The 12,675-nt window shown below is 39.5% G+C and overlaps 3 protein-coding genes and 1 long non-coding RNA gene across 8 annotated transcripts; 2 read left to right on the forward strand and 2 right to left on the reverse strand.

The window, feature by feature from the left end:
• Positions 1–992: 992 nt before the first annotated feature.
• zgc:110366 (uncharacterized protein LOC550476 homolog) lies at positions 993–4,863 on the reverse strand. Of its 4 annotated transcripts, none has more exons than XM_056390655.1 (8): positions 4,738–4,863; positions 4,432–4,551; positions 3,521–3,769; positions 3,320–3,421; positions 3,099–3,190; positions 2,469–2,630; positions 2,300–2,359; positions 993–1,463 (listed from the first exon to the last, which is right to left on the reverse strand). In XM_056390655.1, exons 2-8 carry the CDS (start codon positions 4,520–4,522, stop codon positions 1,368–1,370), a joined length of 852 nt encoding a protein of 283 aa, XP_056246630.1. In that variant the 5' UTR covers positions 4,523–4,551; positions 4,738–4,863; the 3' UTR covers positions 993–1,367. The 4 variants fall into 4 exon arrangements, with proteins under 4 accessions (XP_056246630.1, XP_056246628.1, XP_056246629.1 ...); XM_056390653.1 differs by having other exon boundaries at positions 2,469–2,647; positions 3,095–3,190; positions 4,738–4,860; XM_056390654.1 differs by having other exon boundaries at positions 2,469–2,647; positions 3,095–3,190; positions 4,447–4,551; positions 4,738–4,858.
• Position 4,864: 1 nt separating this feature from the next.
• On the forward strand, positions 4,865–7,624 carry extl2 (exostosin-like glycosyltransferase 2). The gene is made up of 6 exons (XM_056390652.1): positions 4,865–4,995; positions 5,144–5,215; positions 5,613–6,061; positions 6,166–6,236; positions 6,363–6,478; positions 6,641–7,624. Exons 2-6 carry the CDS (start codon positions 5,211–5,213, stop codon positions 7,044–7,046), a joined length of 1,047 nt encoding a protein of 348 aa, XP_056246627.1. The 5' UTR covers positions 4,865–4,995; positions 5,144–5,210; the 3' UTR covers positions 7,047–7,624.
• A 594-nt stretch (positions 7,625–8,218) lies between these two features.
• Positions 8,219–12,187, reverse strand: parla (presenilin associated, rhomboid-like a). Of its 2 annotated transcripts, XR_008829165.1 has the most exons (11): positions 12,086–12,187; positions 11,445–11,628; positions 11,201–11,305; positions 10,952–11,084; positions 10,716–10,811; positions 10,432–10,581; positions 10,126–10,196; positions 9,931–10,032; positions 9,675–9,738; positions 9,473–9,570; positions 8,807–8,826 (listed from the first exon to the last, which is right to left on the reverse strand). XR_008829165.1 is itself a non-coding variant. In XM_056390651.1 (10 exons), the coding sequence occupies exons 1-10, from the start codon at positions 12,163–12,165 to the stop codon at positions 8,673–8,675; spliced, it is 1,173 nt and encodes a 390-aa protein (XP_056246626.1). In that variant the 5' UTR covers positions 12,166–12,187; the 3' UTR covers positions 8,219–8,672. The 2 variants fall into 2 exon arrangements, 1 of the variants encoding a protein (XP_056246626.1); XM_056390651.1 differs by lacking the exon at positions 9,675–9,738 and having other exon boundaries at positions 8,219–8,826.
• On the forward strand, positions 10,965–12,357 carry LOC130178439 (uncharacterized). The gene is made up of 3 exons (XR_008829166.1): positions 10,965–11,101; positions 11,239–11,409; positions 12,092–12,357. It is a non-coding gene; the product is annotated as an uncharacterized LOC130178439 (long non-coding RNA).
• Positions 12,358–12,675: the final 318 nt, after the last annotated feature.

Genomic DNA, 12,675 nt, shown 5'->3' on the forward strand with positions numbered 1-12,675 from the left:
CAGTTGACAGAACAATCTCAACTCAAAAGTCCACTGACTCACTTGTTCTGGAGCTTTTGACCGTACCAGTCTTCACCAGCAGATGGAATTCGCTCATATTTGTTAAAGAACTGTTTGTGTTAAAACACTGCTTGTCCATGTTTGCCGAACTTATCTTTCTTTGCTGCTGAAAACTGCAAGTAAGGGGACCTTGAGTTGAATGTTTTGTCAAATCATCAAAAACTGTATGCCAAGTGCTACAAATCTTTTATGGCAGTGCTTAGATACAAAGTGCATGAACAAAGACTTAATTTGCTTTAACAAACACAAAACCTCGACCTGGGATCAAAGTGGAAAATATAGTTTTATAGCCACTACTGCGACACTGATGTAACAGGATGTTTGATAGAATTTTAATCCCTCCAAATCTAAAATTCATTTTACACAACTCTTTACAGTCACTTTTTTCACTATTTAGGCACATCTTGCACGCTCTTCACTCTCCCCTTCTCTGTCCTGTGGTTGGGTTGTGGTTGTTTCCATCTAGCACTTCCCTGTTGGTATGGATGATCCTCACGTTAGATTACAGATTCTCAGTCGAACCCATCACTGATTCCTCATTCGGTCTATCTACCTTTACCTACAAAGCTAAGTAGCATTTGATTGGCTATAAAGTCATTGCTTTGTAGAGGACAAATTGTGTAATGGAGATACTGTTCATAAATTATCTCAAATATATCTTTTATATTTCCTACTGGATTGCAATATCTTGTTCTTATTGACTGACATGTACGCCGATACTCATATCTGTGATAAGCTCATGTTGGCCAGTCAATCTAAAATTGGGGAAAAAAAGGAAACAGTAATAGTAAAAAAAAAAAAAACATAAATACATGTACAGTATGTTCCCTGCCCATCCACTGCAAGTACTTTGGTAAGGCCTGTGGGTTTAGGATATAGGAAATCCTGAAAATTTAAAAAGAAAACAAACTCACATCCTCAGTGGTCAGCTGTCTTTCTGCAAAGGCAAATATTTATTTAGAAATTATTCTTTTTTTTACAAAAGTCATCATAAATACTTTCCTGTTTTACTTATGATTGTAGCACCATCTATTGCTTAATGTAAAAAGTAGGAGTCTCTATAAAGTAAGGCACTTGAGAATTTAAGCACTTGTGTGCTTTTCCACAAGAGGCAGTTGAAATGAATGAACTTCACATCATAGTTGAGTCCCCTCCTCAGGCAAACTGACACCTAAAGATAATGAACAAAGAACTAATTAAAACCTTATTACAATCTCAAAATTAGTTCTTAAGCCAGCTGTTTTCTGACTAAATTAGTTCCAGGAAAAACACATTGTGTTTTCTTTTCTTTTGTTTTTTGTATATTCTTATCCCACATTTGTTGGATCCCAAGTAACGTGTCTTCCATCATGCAGTCTTCCCAATGCGGCCATGTCCGCCCCCTCCAGCTGGAACCCAAACACCTACATGTGCAGAGGAAGAGGTAAAGGGTGAAATGAGAAAATGAATGGCTGCCTAGTCTTCTGAGAGAGACCTAGAGCTGGATATTGCAACTCATTTTCACAAAAATATATTTAAATGAATTCATACTTTGATACAAATCATATAAAACATTTTGCCCCCATGATTATAACTCTCTTTACAATCTACTGTACCTGCCTGGGATTGTCATAGATGGTAAGTAACCCTCTTTCTGGTGTCAAAAATGAGTACATGCAAGTGTGATTCTTTTGCAATGTAATGTATACAATTACGTTAGTTTCACACTAACAATATTGTTGCCTTTATAAGATCATACATGGAGAAAGATTTTAACTTTAGAAATGAACAAAACCTGTGAATACCTCATTTTACAGTGAACCTCATTTAACTGAGGCAAACTAGGTGTGCTACTGGTTTAAGTTTAACCCCTGTTACAGTGACCTCTACTGGCATCATTTCTACACAAGACAGAAGACAGCTGGGTTTACACTGAGCTACAGATGCAGGTGAAACCACAGCTCCCGGAGACACAGTAATAGAGTTTGAGAGACCATGTGTTCAGTCAACACAGGTTTAAACCCCTTCTCAAAGCTTAATTTAATTTTTCTATAAGTAGTCTGTTTTTGGATCCAAAGTAGGTGCATTTGTTTTTTTAAGCTTTTATGGAAATGTTAAGCTTTTACATTTAAATGTTTTCTGTGACATTATACCTGCTCGCTTGCTCCATCACAGCATAATGAATCTTTGTCAATATTTCTTAATTCATAAAAAAAAATAGTTTCTGACATAAGAAAAGACGCAATGGACTGTAACTCACTTGACAGTTTTCTTGTATCCTCTTCTTTTTGATGGATTTTGGTATTGTGACAACTCCATTCTGTGGAAAATTAACAATAAAAATGCAGTTGAAAGGCATTCACAGAAGCATATCGTGTGTGTCAGGTCAATTCATCTTAGTGTAGGAAAAATCTAACCAGTGGGACTACCTGAATACTCCAGCGGATACAGATCTGAGCAGGTGTACATCTGTGCTTTTCTGCTATCTGGAGAACAGTGGGATTACTGAGGACTTGACCCTTGGCCAGCGGACTGTACCCCTCAAACACGATACCTTCCTGACGACAGTACTCCATCAGGTGATTGGGCTGCTGGAAAGGATGGTACTCTACCTGGTGAGTCATATCAATTTTAAGATACATCATAGGCAAGTGATAGTATGTAAGCATGTCTTGCCTGTATACTCCAACACTGTGATAAACAGCACACCAAAGATTCATGTTTTGAAGCATCTCTGAAAGGAGTACATTTATTATATAGTGTTGATGTTTATGAAGACATTTCCAATTATATTATTGAATCTTTTTTGATGTTGTGTAAATTGCACTCTAAAAGATTCAGGCACTGTATGACAATTATTGGGTCAACGAGGGGGGAATAATCTCATAATCCAGTAAATCTCACATGGGAAGAAGGATGTCAAATTTAAACCTGAGATGAGAAAATGTTAAAAGACCCTCCACTGCTCTTTCAGCAAAAATTACACAACTCGCCTCCTTTTTATGACATTGTAGAAAAATAAACATATTTAATCTAATTGAAGACTGAAAAAAACCTACCTGGTTAACGTGTGGTATCACACTACTGTCTTCCTTTAACTGCTCCAGGTGGTGGATCAGAAAGTTGCTCACTCCAATAGCACGGCACACCCCTGTAGTAGCAGAGACAGAGTTCTGACCTATGAAATGCCCCTCTCTGTCACTATATCATAATGAGACGTGCTGGGGTTGCTTTTTGAATACTTTTCAATTGTTTTCTGTTGTTCTTCCTTGTTCTGTACCTTCTTTGTAAAGTTCTTCCAAAGCTCTCCAGGTGTCAGCTCTCATCTCCCTGTTAGAACAATGGGGTTGTGATGACTCTGGCCAATGCATGAGGTACAGATCTATAAACAGGCACATGTGATTTAGTGAGAGACTTTTAAAAAAAGACTCCAAAAGACAAGAAACTGCACACACAATTTTTTATCAATCGCAGTCCATACCAAAATATTCCACCCCCATCAGTGAGCAGGAGTCAAGGCAGGCCTTCTTTGCAGCTTTGTATGTGTAGTCTCCTGGCCACAGTTTATTGGTGAGCCATAGATCACTTCGCACTACTCCACTTTCTCGGATAGCTTTACCCAGTTTCTCCTCACAGCTGTAGCGCTTTGCCGTGTCAATGTGGCGTACACCACACTCAGTGAGTGCGTACATAATGGAATCATGGGAGTATCCGCCATAATGTGATGTGCCTGTCATAGAGAGAAAATGTAGGCCTTCAAAGGGAATATCAATTCAGCTCAATTCTTTTTTTCTATATCTTTCTTTGGCATTGTTGGCCTTTTCAGAAACAGCATTGCTAAAGCATTGTATGAATACTGACATAACTATAGGGTCTATACAGAACATTGTTGAGAGAGAGAGGAAAAAAAATACAAATTCATGTATGCAATATTCAACATTTCACACAAGAAAGTGAGAAATTGTAATCCTGCATATTTAACTTTTTTTGAACACTAGCAAATTTTGCAGTCAAGGAAAAAGACAGAATGTAGTGTGTGTGAGAGTTTTTCCAGTGGACACTAATCATCTTCATCATTATCATTTTTTTTATTAATTGGAGGCCTGATATAGATATGTTTTGCTCATGTGGATCACATCCTTATTGAAAGCCATTATAAGTGTTTAAATACACTTTCAGTTATACTATACATTAGATATTAGACATATTTATCTCTGAACATGTATTTGAGGGTATACGATGTTTACATCAACATTTCATCTTTATTCATAACGATTTTCTCCCTAAATTGGCCTATTTAAAAATCCTTAGTAAAAATAAATAACTGTAAAACATCATGCAATGTGTGTCTGTTTTGTGCTTTGTATTTGTGAACAGAAAGTCAAGATTTACCAAAGTACAACGCACCTAATCCAACTATCGGTATCTGCAAACCATTGGAAAGTGGGACTGTGGGACAACTCAGCACCGGTTCAAAGGACATTTTCCTCTTATTACGCAGTGATGAGAAACCTAAATTACAAAGAAGTTTTATTCTTAGTTTTTATCGCTTGTCTTCGTAGTCAAGTTAATAAAGAAAATCTGTGCCCTCGCTCGTTAAGAATGCGCTCTACTTTACAACTCACACAGCTTATCACAGTTCTTAATGTTTCTAGTATATTCAAGCAATTGAAGCGCTGCACCATTAACGACACGTACCTGAGCTTTGCTGAGATTAGTATGGACTTTAAAGTTGTGGGTTTTTGATTTTGAAGTTTCTCTTCTTTCCAATCTAAAGGGATTAGCATCTCTGGGGACAGCGAAGATATGTCTCCGTCGGAAAATCAAATGACGTGACGTTCAAGCCTATGGCAAATCCGTTGGTTTAGCCCAACAAAGATGGCGTCGGTTTCCAAAGGGTACGAAAATATGCTCAAGTGAATAAATACGAATGAGCTACACAGTGGTGAAGAAAATGTAAGTATACGGACACAAACGAAGCACCTTTTTACGTAGTATGGCAATTTTCCAGATTTTCTAACAATACAGTGGTTATTTTTTTCAGTTGTGACCTCCATTCAGACTACATACTGCTGTTAGCTTTGTCGCATCTTCTTTCTTTCAGGCTCTTTGGTCAGTCAGCCAACATGGCGACCACGTAAAGTGAAAGGATTGTTTGCAGTGCCAACAAAATGAGGTGAGCTCTGAGTTAAGGAAAATAATACAGCATAACTTCTACTGTGTGGTCAGGGACTATAAACCTACTGAATTTTTGGGCCCTCTCTAGCTGTTAATTCGCCTCAACCATCAACACTTTTAATCTTTCTGGCAACACTGTTTCTGTGCCCCAGGTTATTGTCATTTAAATATTTTGTCCGGCCCAGAAAGTCTCATGTGGACACACAGTCCTTAAATTGAATCCAGGAAAGTGTAATAAATTGCAGTTGCAACACAATTGAGCATAAAGACATGCGTCACAGTCTCATAGCATGTGTTCAGCATAGCCAATTCAAATGTTGGTTGTCTGGGAGTTATTTAACTGAGAGAACCCTGAAGTGCATTGTAATGGGATGTGTTGCATATATTTGATGCAGGGTTCCCCGTTGCTGTATGGGGCTCCGGCGAAGCTGTCTGGTTTGGCCAATCTTGCTGATCCTCCTAGTTGGTGCAGCCTTGACAGCTCTGCTGCCCCCTGCAGAAGACCAAGGAGGCCTTGATGTCCTGGGAGTGCTGCGCCGGGCAACATCACAAAAGGAGAGTCAAGCGCAGGGCCACCGTGTTGACAGCACAGAGGAGGAGCATAAATTTACCATCATCATCCAAACATACAATCGCACAGACATTCTGCTGAAACTACTTAACCATTACCAGGCAGTGCCTCATCTTCAGCGGATTATCATAGTCTGGAACAACATTGAGGAGCAGACACCCCTAAAGTTATGGAACTCCTTGGGGCCTCATCCGGTCCCTGTGGTCTTCAAGGAGCAGACTAACAATCGAATGCGCAACAGACTACAACCTTTCCCTGAGATTGACACTGATGGTCAGTATATCTGTCAGCTTGCAAACATTGAGTTATTGTGTTTTGTCTGTTTTTTCAGATGAGCTTGTTTGATTTTTTTTTTTTTTTTTTTGTCTGATCTTTAGCTGTGTTGATGCTGGATGATGACACGCTGGTCAGTGTTCCTGACATCAGTTTTGCTTTCTCAGTCTGGAAGGTAATAAGCTTTAGAGACAATATAGATGACACTGATTAACATTCTGAATGTAAATTCATTTAGGTTTAACCTGATTTTAAATTAATTGCACTGCATCATATGCATATTTTATCTTTGGCTCCACAGCAATTTCCAGACCAGATTGTTGGCTTTGTACCCCGCAAACATGTCTCAACGCCAGGAGGAGTGTACAGTTATGGCAGCTTCGAGCTGCAGGATCCAGAAACAGCGGGAGGTGACAAGTAAGTTGTGCTTTTTATTTTTCACAATCTTGTAGAGCCCCTTATACACTGCATCATACAGTGTACCACCATGTTTTGTATCAGCCAGGCCTTGTCTCATTTGGTCTTGCTTTGATGTGAGAGGTCATTTTATATACTTTTATCTCAATCCACTCACTGCAGATACTCCATGGTGTTAATTGGTGCTGCCTTTTTCCACCACCGCTACCTGCAGCTCTTCCAGGACCAACCTCAAGCAGTACATGCACTGGTGGACGAAACACAGAATTGTGATGATATCGCCATGAACTTCGCTGTAGCACAGTATTTGCGGAAACATTTCAAGTCTATCAGCAGCATTAACAAACCCTCTGGGGTCTTTGTCAAACCTGTGGACCTTCGCAACCTGGAAAAGGATGCCAGCAGTGGGTACCAAGGTATGTGGCATCGCCCTGAACACCTTCTTCAGAGGTCCTACTGTCTGAACAGGCTGACACAGATTTATGGCTTCATGCCACTCTGTTTCTCCAACCTGATGGTCTCCCAGTTTGGCTTCCCTAGCTATGCCAATCACAAGAGTAGAGGCTGAGGAAGTGACTGTTTTGGAGTGCAATAAGACAAACTCAAGTCGCAGCCTGGTAAGTCCTTGTTTGGTTAATAATACATCACTTTCCTGAGCCCAGGCTCTGGTTAGTCTGACGATATGACCATATTTGATAAAGGTAATCTATACTGTTGCCAAATCTGCCTTTCCTTCAGCTTGTGCAATTCTCTCAGTGGATTGTAGTGCAGTTACTTAATACACAGCAGCAGGTGTTGGCCTTAGATCTGCTTTGCCCGTTTGCCTTGTTGGAACTGTGATTTACAGGAATTGTGCTTTTGGTTTTACTACATTTATTATTTTTATGCAATATGACATTTTTCTGTTGAGCTTGTGTACAGTTCCTTACAAATTTATAATGAATATTAGAAGGTTTTTGGCCAAGAAAAAAAAAACTCCCCACCAAAGAAAGAGGAAAATAGACTTATTGCAAGTTTTATATACATTTAAACCTAATCAGTATGTACAGTACTATGCATGCATGGACAATCATTTATTGAAATGTGTGCACATTATCAAACTTGAAGGACTGTTAAATAAAGCCAACACTATTTCTCTGAACAGAATTTGTGGATAAATGTATAATTATGATATCGGTTAATAAGAGTTAGGTCCGGAAACAGGTAAGATCCTTTGATCAACTAAATAATTGAAAGAGTCAAATCATAGTACCAAATGCAGGAGTTGCTTTAAATTTTTGCAAAAGCCGTAGTTTCAGAGTTTCCAAGCAAAATACTAAACTGCTTTTAACATAAGCATATGTTCCTTTGGGTAAAGGTTACCCTGTACAAAAGTAAACAACTCCTCCACCAAAGCAATTAATTGATTGAGAAAATAATTTGGAAAATAACTTAATTTTTAATAATTAAAATTAATATTTAATATTTTATCATTTGTTCCAGCCCTAAAATGGGATTCTGGTATGTTTGAGGAATGTTTATATGGAAAACATAAGTCCAGTTTGTAACAGGTATATCCCTTCAGGGTAAATCTGCCCTGTGTCAAATATTGTGAAGCCACTACAGGCAAATGTTCCTCTTTTTAAATCCACACCTTGGAGATTTCTGGCTAACCTTAGGCAACACCCAACCAACCCTGTGTAAAATGAGTTCCCACTTGTTAAAAATCATGAAGTTTTTAAATATAAATGATTAATTAACTCTTTGATACTCAAGTTTTAATAGCAACATAAGACCAGCCCACAGGACTGTATATTACATTTAATTCAGCAACTGATTTTATCCTTGGATTGGATCAACATTCTGATTCTTCTGTCCGAGCTGATACAGTTTCTTTCTATAACATGACCATGAAAAAACTGACATGAAGGCTGAAGGTTAAACATCTTCAGAGAGATATGAGAGTGATGATATTTTGTAGTATTTTGTTTCTTGTAGGGCAGCAGATGTATCAGCCCACACAGTAAACATCTGGATTGCGACATCAAATGTGAACTCTGCCCTGTTCTTCAAATTTCAGGTCTCTGCGTACCATTAAATCAGCTTATGCTCATTACTAAACTTGAATGAAAAACTATATTTATTGATAATCAACAACATCCCATTCCATCTCAGTGGATAAAAGTGTCCTTGCATATTCTGAGGTAACTGAGTTTTATTGTGGTCCGGGTCCTCCACTACCACCATCGACCCCAGGCGCGCCTCCAGGCCGGGATCCACCTGCACCTCGAGAGCGCATGTCATGCCACAGCTTCACAAGGGGTTCCCTCTTCCTCCAAATGAGTTTGTGACCGTATGCCACATACCATCTGTAGGACAAGATATATGGAGAGAGTTAAAATGTAAGTTATTCTATCGATCCACATTTAAAGCCCAATAACATCCACATCAGACCTGTGCAAGGATTTCGGCTGCTGTAAGTAGAGTTCAAACTACAACAGGGAGTGTAAAAACATCCAATAACAACACATGGTATTGTGGAGCAACAATTTTTCATTACAGCTTACAGGTATCTTTATAGTAATTGATCTGCTTATGAGCCAGCTTTTAGACTTAAACTGATTGTGTTTTTTTATGGTTTGAGTTGGGCTACAAGACTAAAGCATGGAAGTTCAGTGTTGACCTAGAAAACAGTAGTTTGACAAAATAATCTTATTCTCATCTCCAAGGCCACTGACTAGCTTTTAGGTCATGCAATGAATATATCACATTTATGAAACCAGTGAGATGCGTTTGAATGTAAGTAAAGACTATTTTGTCAGGCTACTCTTTCACTACATTTCTTACCACGTAACCCTGACATATTTTGAGTAAAGGATAACAATTAGACTTGAGGAAACTTCAGTATAAAACACTGATCATTTTGTATTTTTTACCATAAAAACTTAAAAACAAAACAGAAAAAAACACTTATTTTTTGCTCAGTGTAAAATGAATGAATATTGGGCCACTCACACTCCAAAAAGGGCTCCACCAAGGTGAGCTGCGTGGTCAAATATCCGCCATCCCAGTATGAGCCCTGCTGTATCTATGGCAACGAGTGCTTTCAGAGCCTAGAGACAGACCATGAACAGGAACCTGAAGTTACATACAATGTACTATAAAGTGTATCAACAGCTACAGTATCTCTACCATGCATTCAGACATGCATACTTACACATTCACTCATTCATACACGGGACTTTGTCCGTTTTGTTCATGCATAGATTTACATCTCTTTCCTGCAGTGAAAACACAACATGGGAATGTCAACACCCTGTTAAATGTACCCATTACCAAAAAAGCTTTTTGAGCTTACACTTGAGAAGTTCAAATCCAGCATACTGCACTTCCAAAGCCATGAGTGCTCACAAACACGCATGCATACGCACACACACACACTTAGATATGCATACATACTGTGCCTCACTCACATTTCCTGCTGTGAAAGTCACCACGGGGAGGAATATTATGCCTAGTTTGGCCTCTGGCACCTTTGCACAGACTGCGGCCAGGATTGCCATGACAGCACCTGACTATAGATCAATTAAAAAAAGACAGATCAAAACACTAGAATTATTGTATTTCTTTTGTGTTCAGATGTATGAAGATTTTAGCAAATATCTTACCGCTCCTAATGATGGATAGAGACGTCCAGAGGCTGTTTTACACATGTAGCTAACCATAGTGGAAATCACACCTGAAAATACACACAATAAGTGAGAATGATAGCACATTTTCTCCCTCCCCAAAAAAGTATGTGATCACTTTCTTTCACATCTCTTTCTGCTCATTCAGATAGTCATTTAACTAATTAGCAAATAAACCTAAATAGATTCAGTAAGTGATTTAGATTTTATAGATTCAGTCAAGATATAATACTGAATTTAGATTTGATTAAATGTTATGAGACTCCAGTCCGATGCTCAACTCACCGGCAGACAGGTAGACTGCAAGAAACTGCTCCTTCCCCAAGAGAGAGACGATTCCCGAGGAGAATGTCCACAGGACATACATGTTGGCCACCATGTGGATGATGGAGTAGTGGCTGAAGGAGGACAGGATCATGGGAACACAGCGTGTTTCTGGTAGAGGAGAGAGAAATGGATACAAACATTAAATGTGTGCTTAGAACATGCCGGGGACTCCAGAGGCAAATTTTACACCTGCAAGAACATGAATGTATATATGGTAAATATGGTAAACCAGGCATACTCACTGGAGGCTGGGTTGGACGTGAAGTACTTAATCATGCGTCTTTGCATTGCAGGGATCCGCCACAAACACAGGACCACAGCATTTACTGCAATAATACCTGGAAAACATTCACAAGGAAAGCCTCTGACTCTGAAGAAATGTGGCATTATATGACGTGCGTGCAAATATGTTAATGCCAGCCATTACATTTGAGGAGACACAGGAACAAAATGAGTGTGTGTTTGCAAAATAAGCTACCTGTGACAGTCCTCTGTCCCTCTGTGAGGCTGCTCCAGAAGTCATCCGCCATGGACATCAGGAGGATGAGCTGTTGCTGGAGGCCTGACAGCTGGTTCCACCAGTCATGCCAGTACGCCATGTCCTGGGACCCCTGGTAATATGTGAATGGTAAGCTGAATCAATGTGAGCAGCCAATTTGTTTCAGTGGTAATATAAAGATGACAGCAGTGAGGGCAGAGAGAGCAGTTTGTATTATTACAACCTCACCTGTAAGAACTTTTCTGACTCCTCTTCATGCTTTGCAGTCTGAACTCTTGACTTCAGGGTCTCATATTGCAGAATGGCAGCCACACCAAAGGAGCAACCTGTAAACTGCCATGGAGTCAGACAACATCCAGCGCCATCATACTGTTCCAAACCTCACCATGTCATGCATCTACCTCTTCACATCCACTTAAACACCAGAATAAAAGAAGGTAAAACATTCTAGTAGAAAAATGTGAGGACCTACCCCTACTGTGAACATCAGCGGTTTGAAGAGTGTTGGTCTGGGGGCTTTGGGAGGAGGTGGGGGACCTGGTGTGCCAGCTTCAGGGGGTGAAGGGTTTGTTTCTTGGCTGACATTGCCTTTCTTTGTATCCGGCCTTTTGGCTTCCCGACGGAAACCACACCTCTGTTGGTTGTAGAAACTAAGTCTGTCAAATAATTTGCGGACAGAGGGAGAAGTGTTAAAACTGATAGAGTGATAGAGTGCTTTTGTAAACATACAGAAAAAAATGAAAACCTGTACGAAATAAGGCAAAGCAAAAACAACCCCCCTGGAGTTAAAACAATTAAGCACTAGCTATTTATTCATCAGGTTATAGGTTCAATAGGGGTAAGCAGTGGGCTGTAGGAAAAGCGGGACATGCTGCATGAACAGCTCAGCCCATTTTAAAAGACGTTAAATAAATAACACAAGATTTCTTTCTGCAAATACATGAAACACAGAGCTGTCTTCTGCCCCGTGGATCTCATTACAATGACAGTGGGAACGGTTAGGTAACCCTCAAACTGCTGCTCGAGAAGAAAACACACACATCCTGTCAGTGATATTCTTGTTTGTAGTGCTGTTCTAGACGCTGTGACCTGAACAGCTTTATATTTGCTCACCTGCAGCTTCGTGAAGTTGTGTTCCGAGGGCTGACGAACTCTGTTTTTGCCCATTTCATCACACATCCTCTCCACGCCATGTTTGTGATGACCTCCTGTTTAAGCCCGTCCCACTGCAAGACTGGAGCAGCTAATGCAGCATTCAAGGACTCATCTAAAAGCTCCGACTTCTGACCTCCACCCCAGAGCTCTTAGTATTTTCTGGAGGAGTGGAGAGAGGCACAGGGGTTGTTTATTTCATCTGCCAATAAATATGTATAATATATCATCTATTTATTTGTTTAGTCTTTGAACAAAATACGAAAATACAGACAGCATGGCGAAATTAACATGACGTGCAAATTCATTAGCTTGTACATAATCGTAATTTACTGTCAAACGTAACTCTAAACAGACTGTATATAATCTATATAAAGTAACTTATTACATTACCCATAAAATAGGCTTTTTATCAGACGAGCTTGCACTATATCTAACCCTGTTCTCAGTTTACAATTCAACATTTTACCATAGATTCTGTATCTATGTTGTTGTTCATCTGTTGTTCAATGCGTGTACTACACTTTAAATCAGTGACTCAAATTCGTAGT

Source organism: Seriola aureovittata, chromosome 12 (genome assembly GCF_021018895.1).
Source record: "Seriola aureovittata isolate HTS-2021-v1 ecotype China chromosome 12, ASM2101889v1, whole genome shotgun sequence".
In the NCBI taxonomy this organism is placed as follows: domain Eukaryota; kingdom Metazoa; phylum Chordata; class Actinopteri; order Carangiformes; family Carangidae; genus Seriola; species Seriola aureovittata.

Bases quoted from the DNA above. Each gene is read 5' to 3' on its own strand.
- zgc:110366 (XM_056390653.1), bottom strand. From the start codon at position 4,522: ATGTCCTTTGAACCGGTGCTGAGTTGTCCCACAGTCCCACTTTCCAAT. The intron at 3,191-3,319 runs GTACAGAACAAG...CTGCTACTACAG, and splicing joins GGAAGAACTTTACAAAGAAG to GGGTGTGCCGTGCTATTGGA. The intron at 2,648-3,094 runs GTTTTTTTCAGT...CTCACCAGGTAG, and splicing joins ACCACACGTTAACCAGGTAG to AGTACCATCCTTTCCAGCAG.
- extl2 (XM_056390652.1), top strand. The intron at 6,062-6,165 runs GTCAGTATATCT...TCTGATCTTTAG, and splicing joins CCCTGAGATTGACACTGATG to CTGTGTTGATGCTGGATGAT. The intron at 6,237-6,362 runs GTAATAAGCTTT...TTGGCTCCACAG, and splicing joins TTGCTTTCTCAGTCTGGAAG to CAATTTCCAGACCAGATTGT.
- parla (XM_056390651.1), bottom strand. From the start codon at position 12,165: ATGGCGTGGAGAGGATGTGTGATGAAATGGGCAAAAACAGAGTTCGTC. The intron at 10,812-10,951 runs GTAGCTTATTTT...AATGTTTTCCAG, and splicing joins GGGACAGAGGACTGTCACAG to GTATTATTGCAGTAAATGCT. The intron at 10,582-10,715 runs GTGAGTATGCCT...CTCCTCTACCAG, and splicing joins CACGTCCAACCCAGCCTCCA to AAACACGCTGTGTTCCCATG.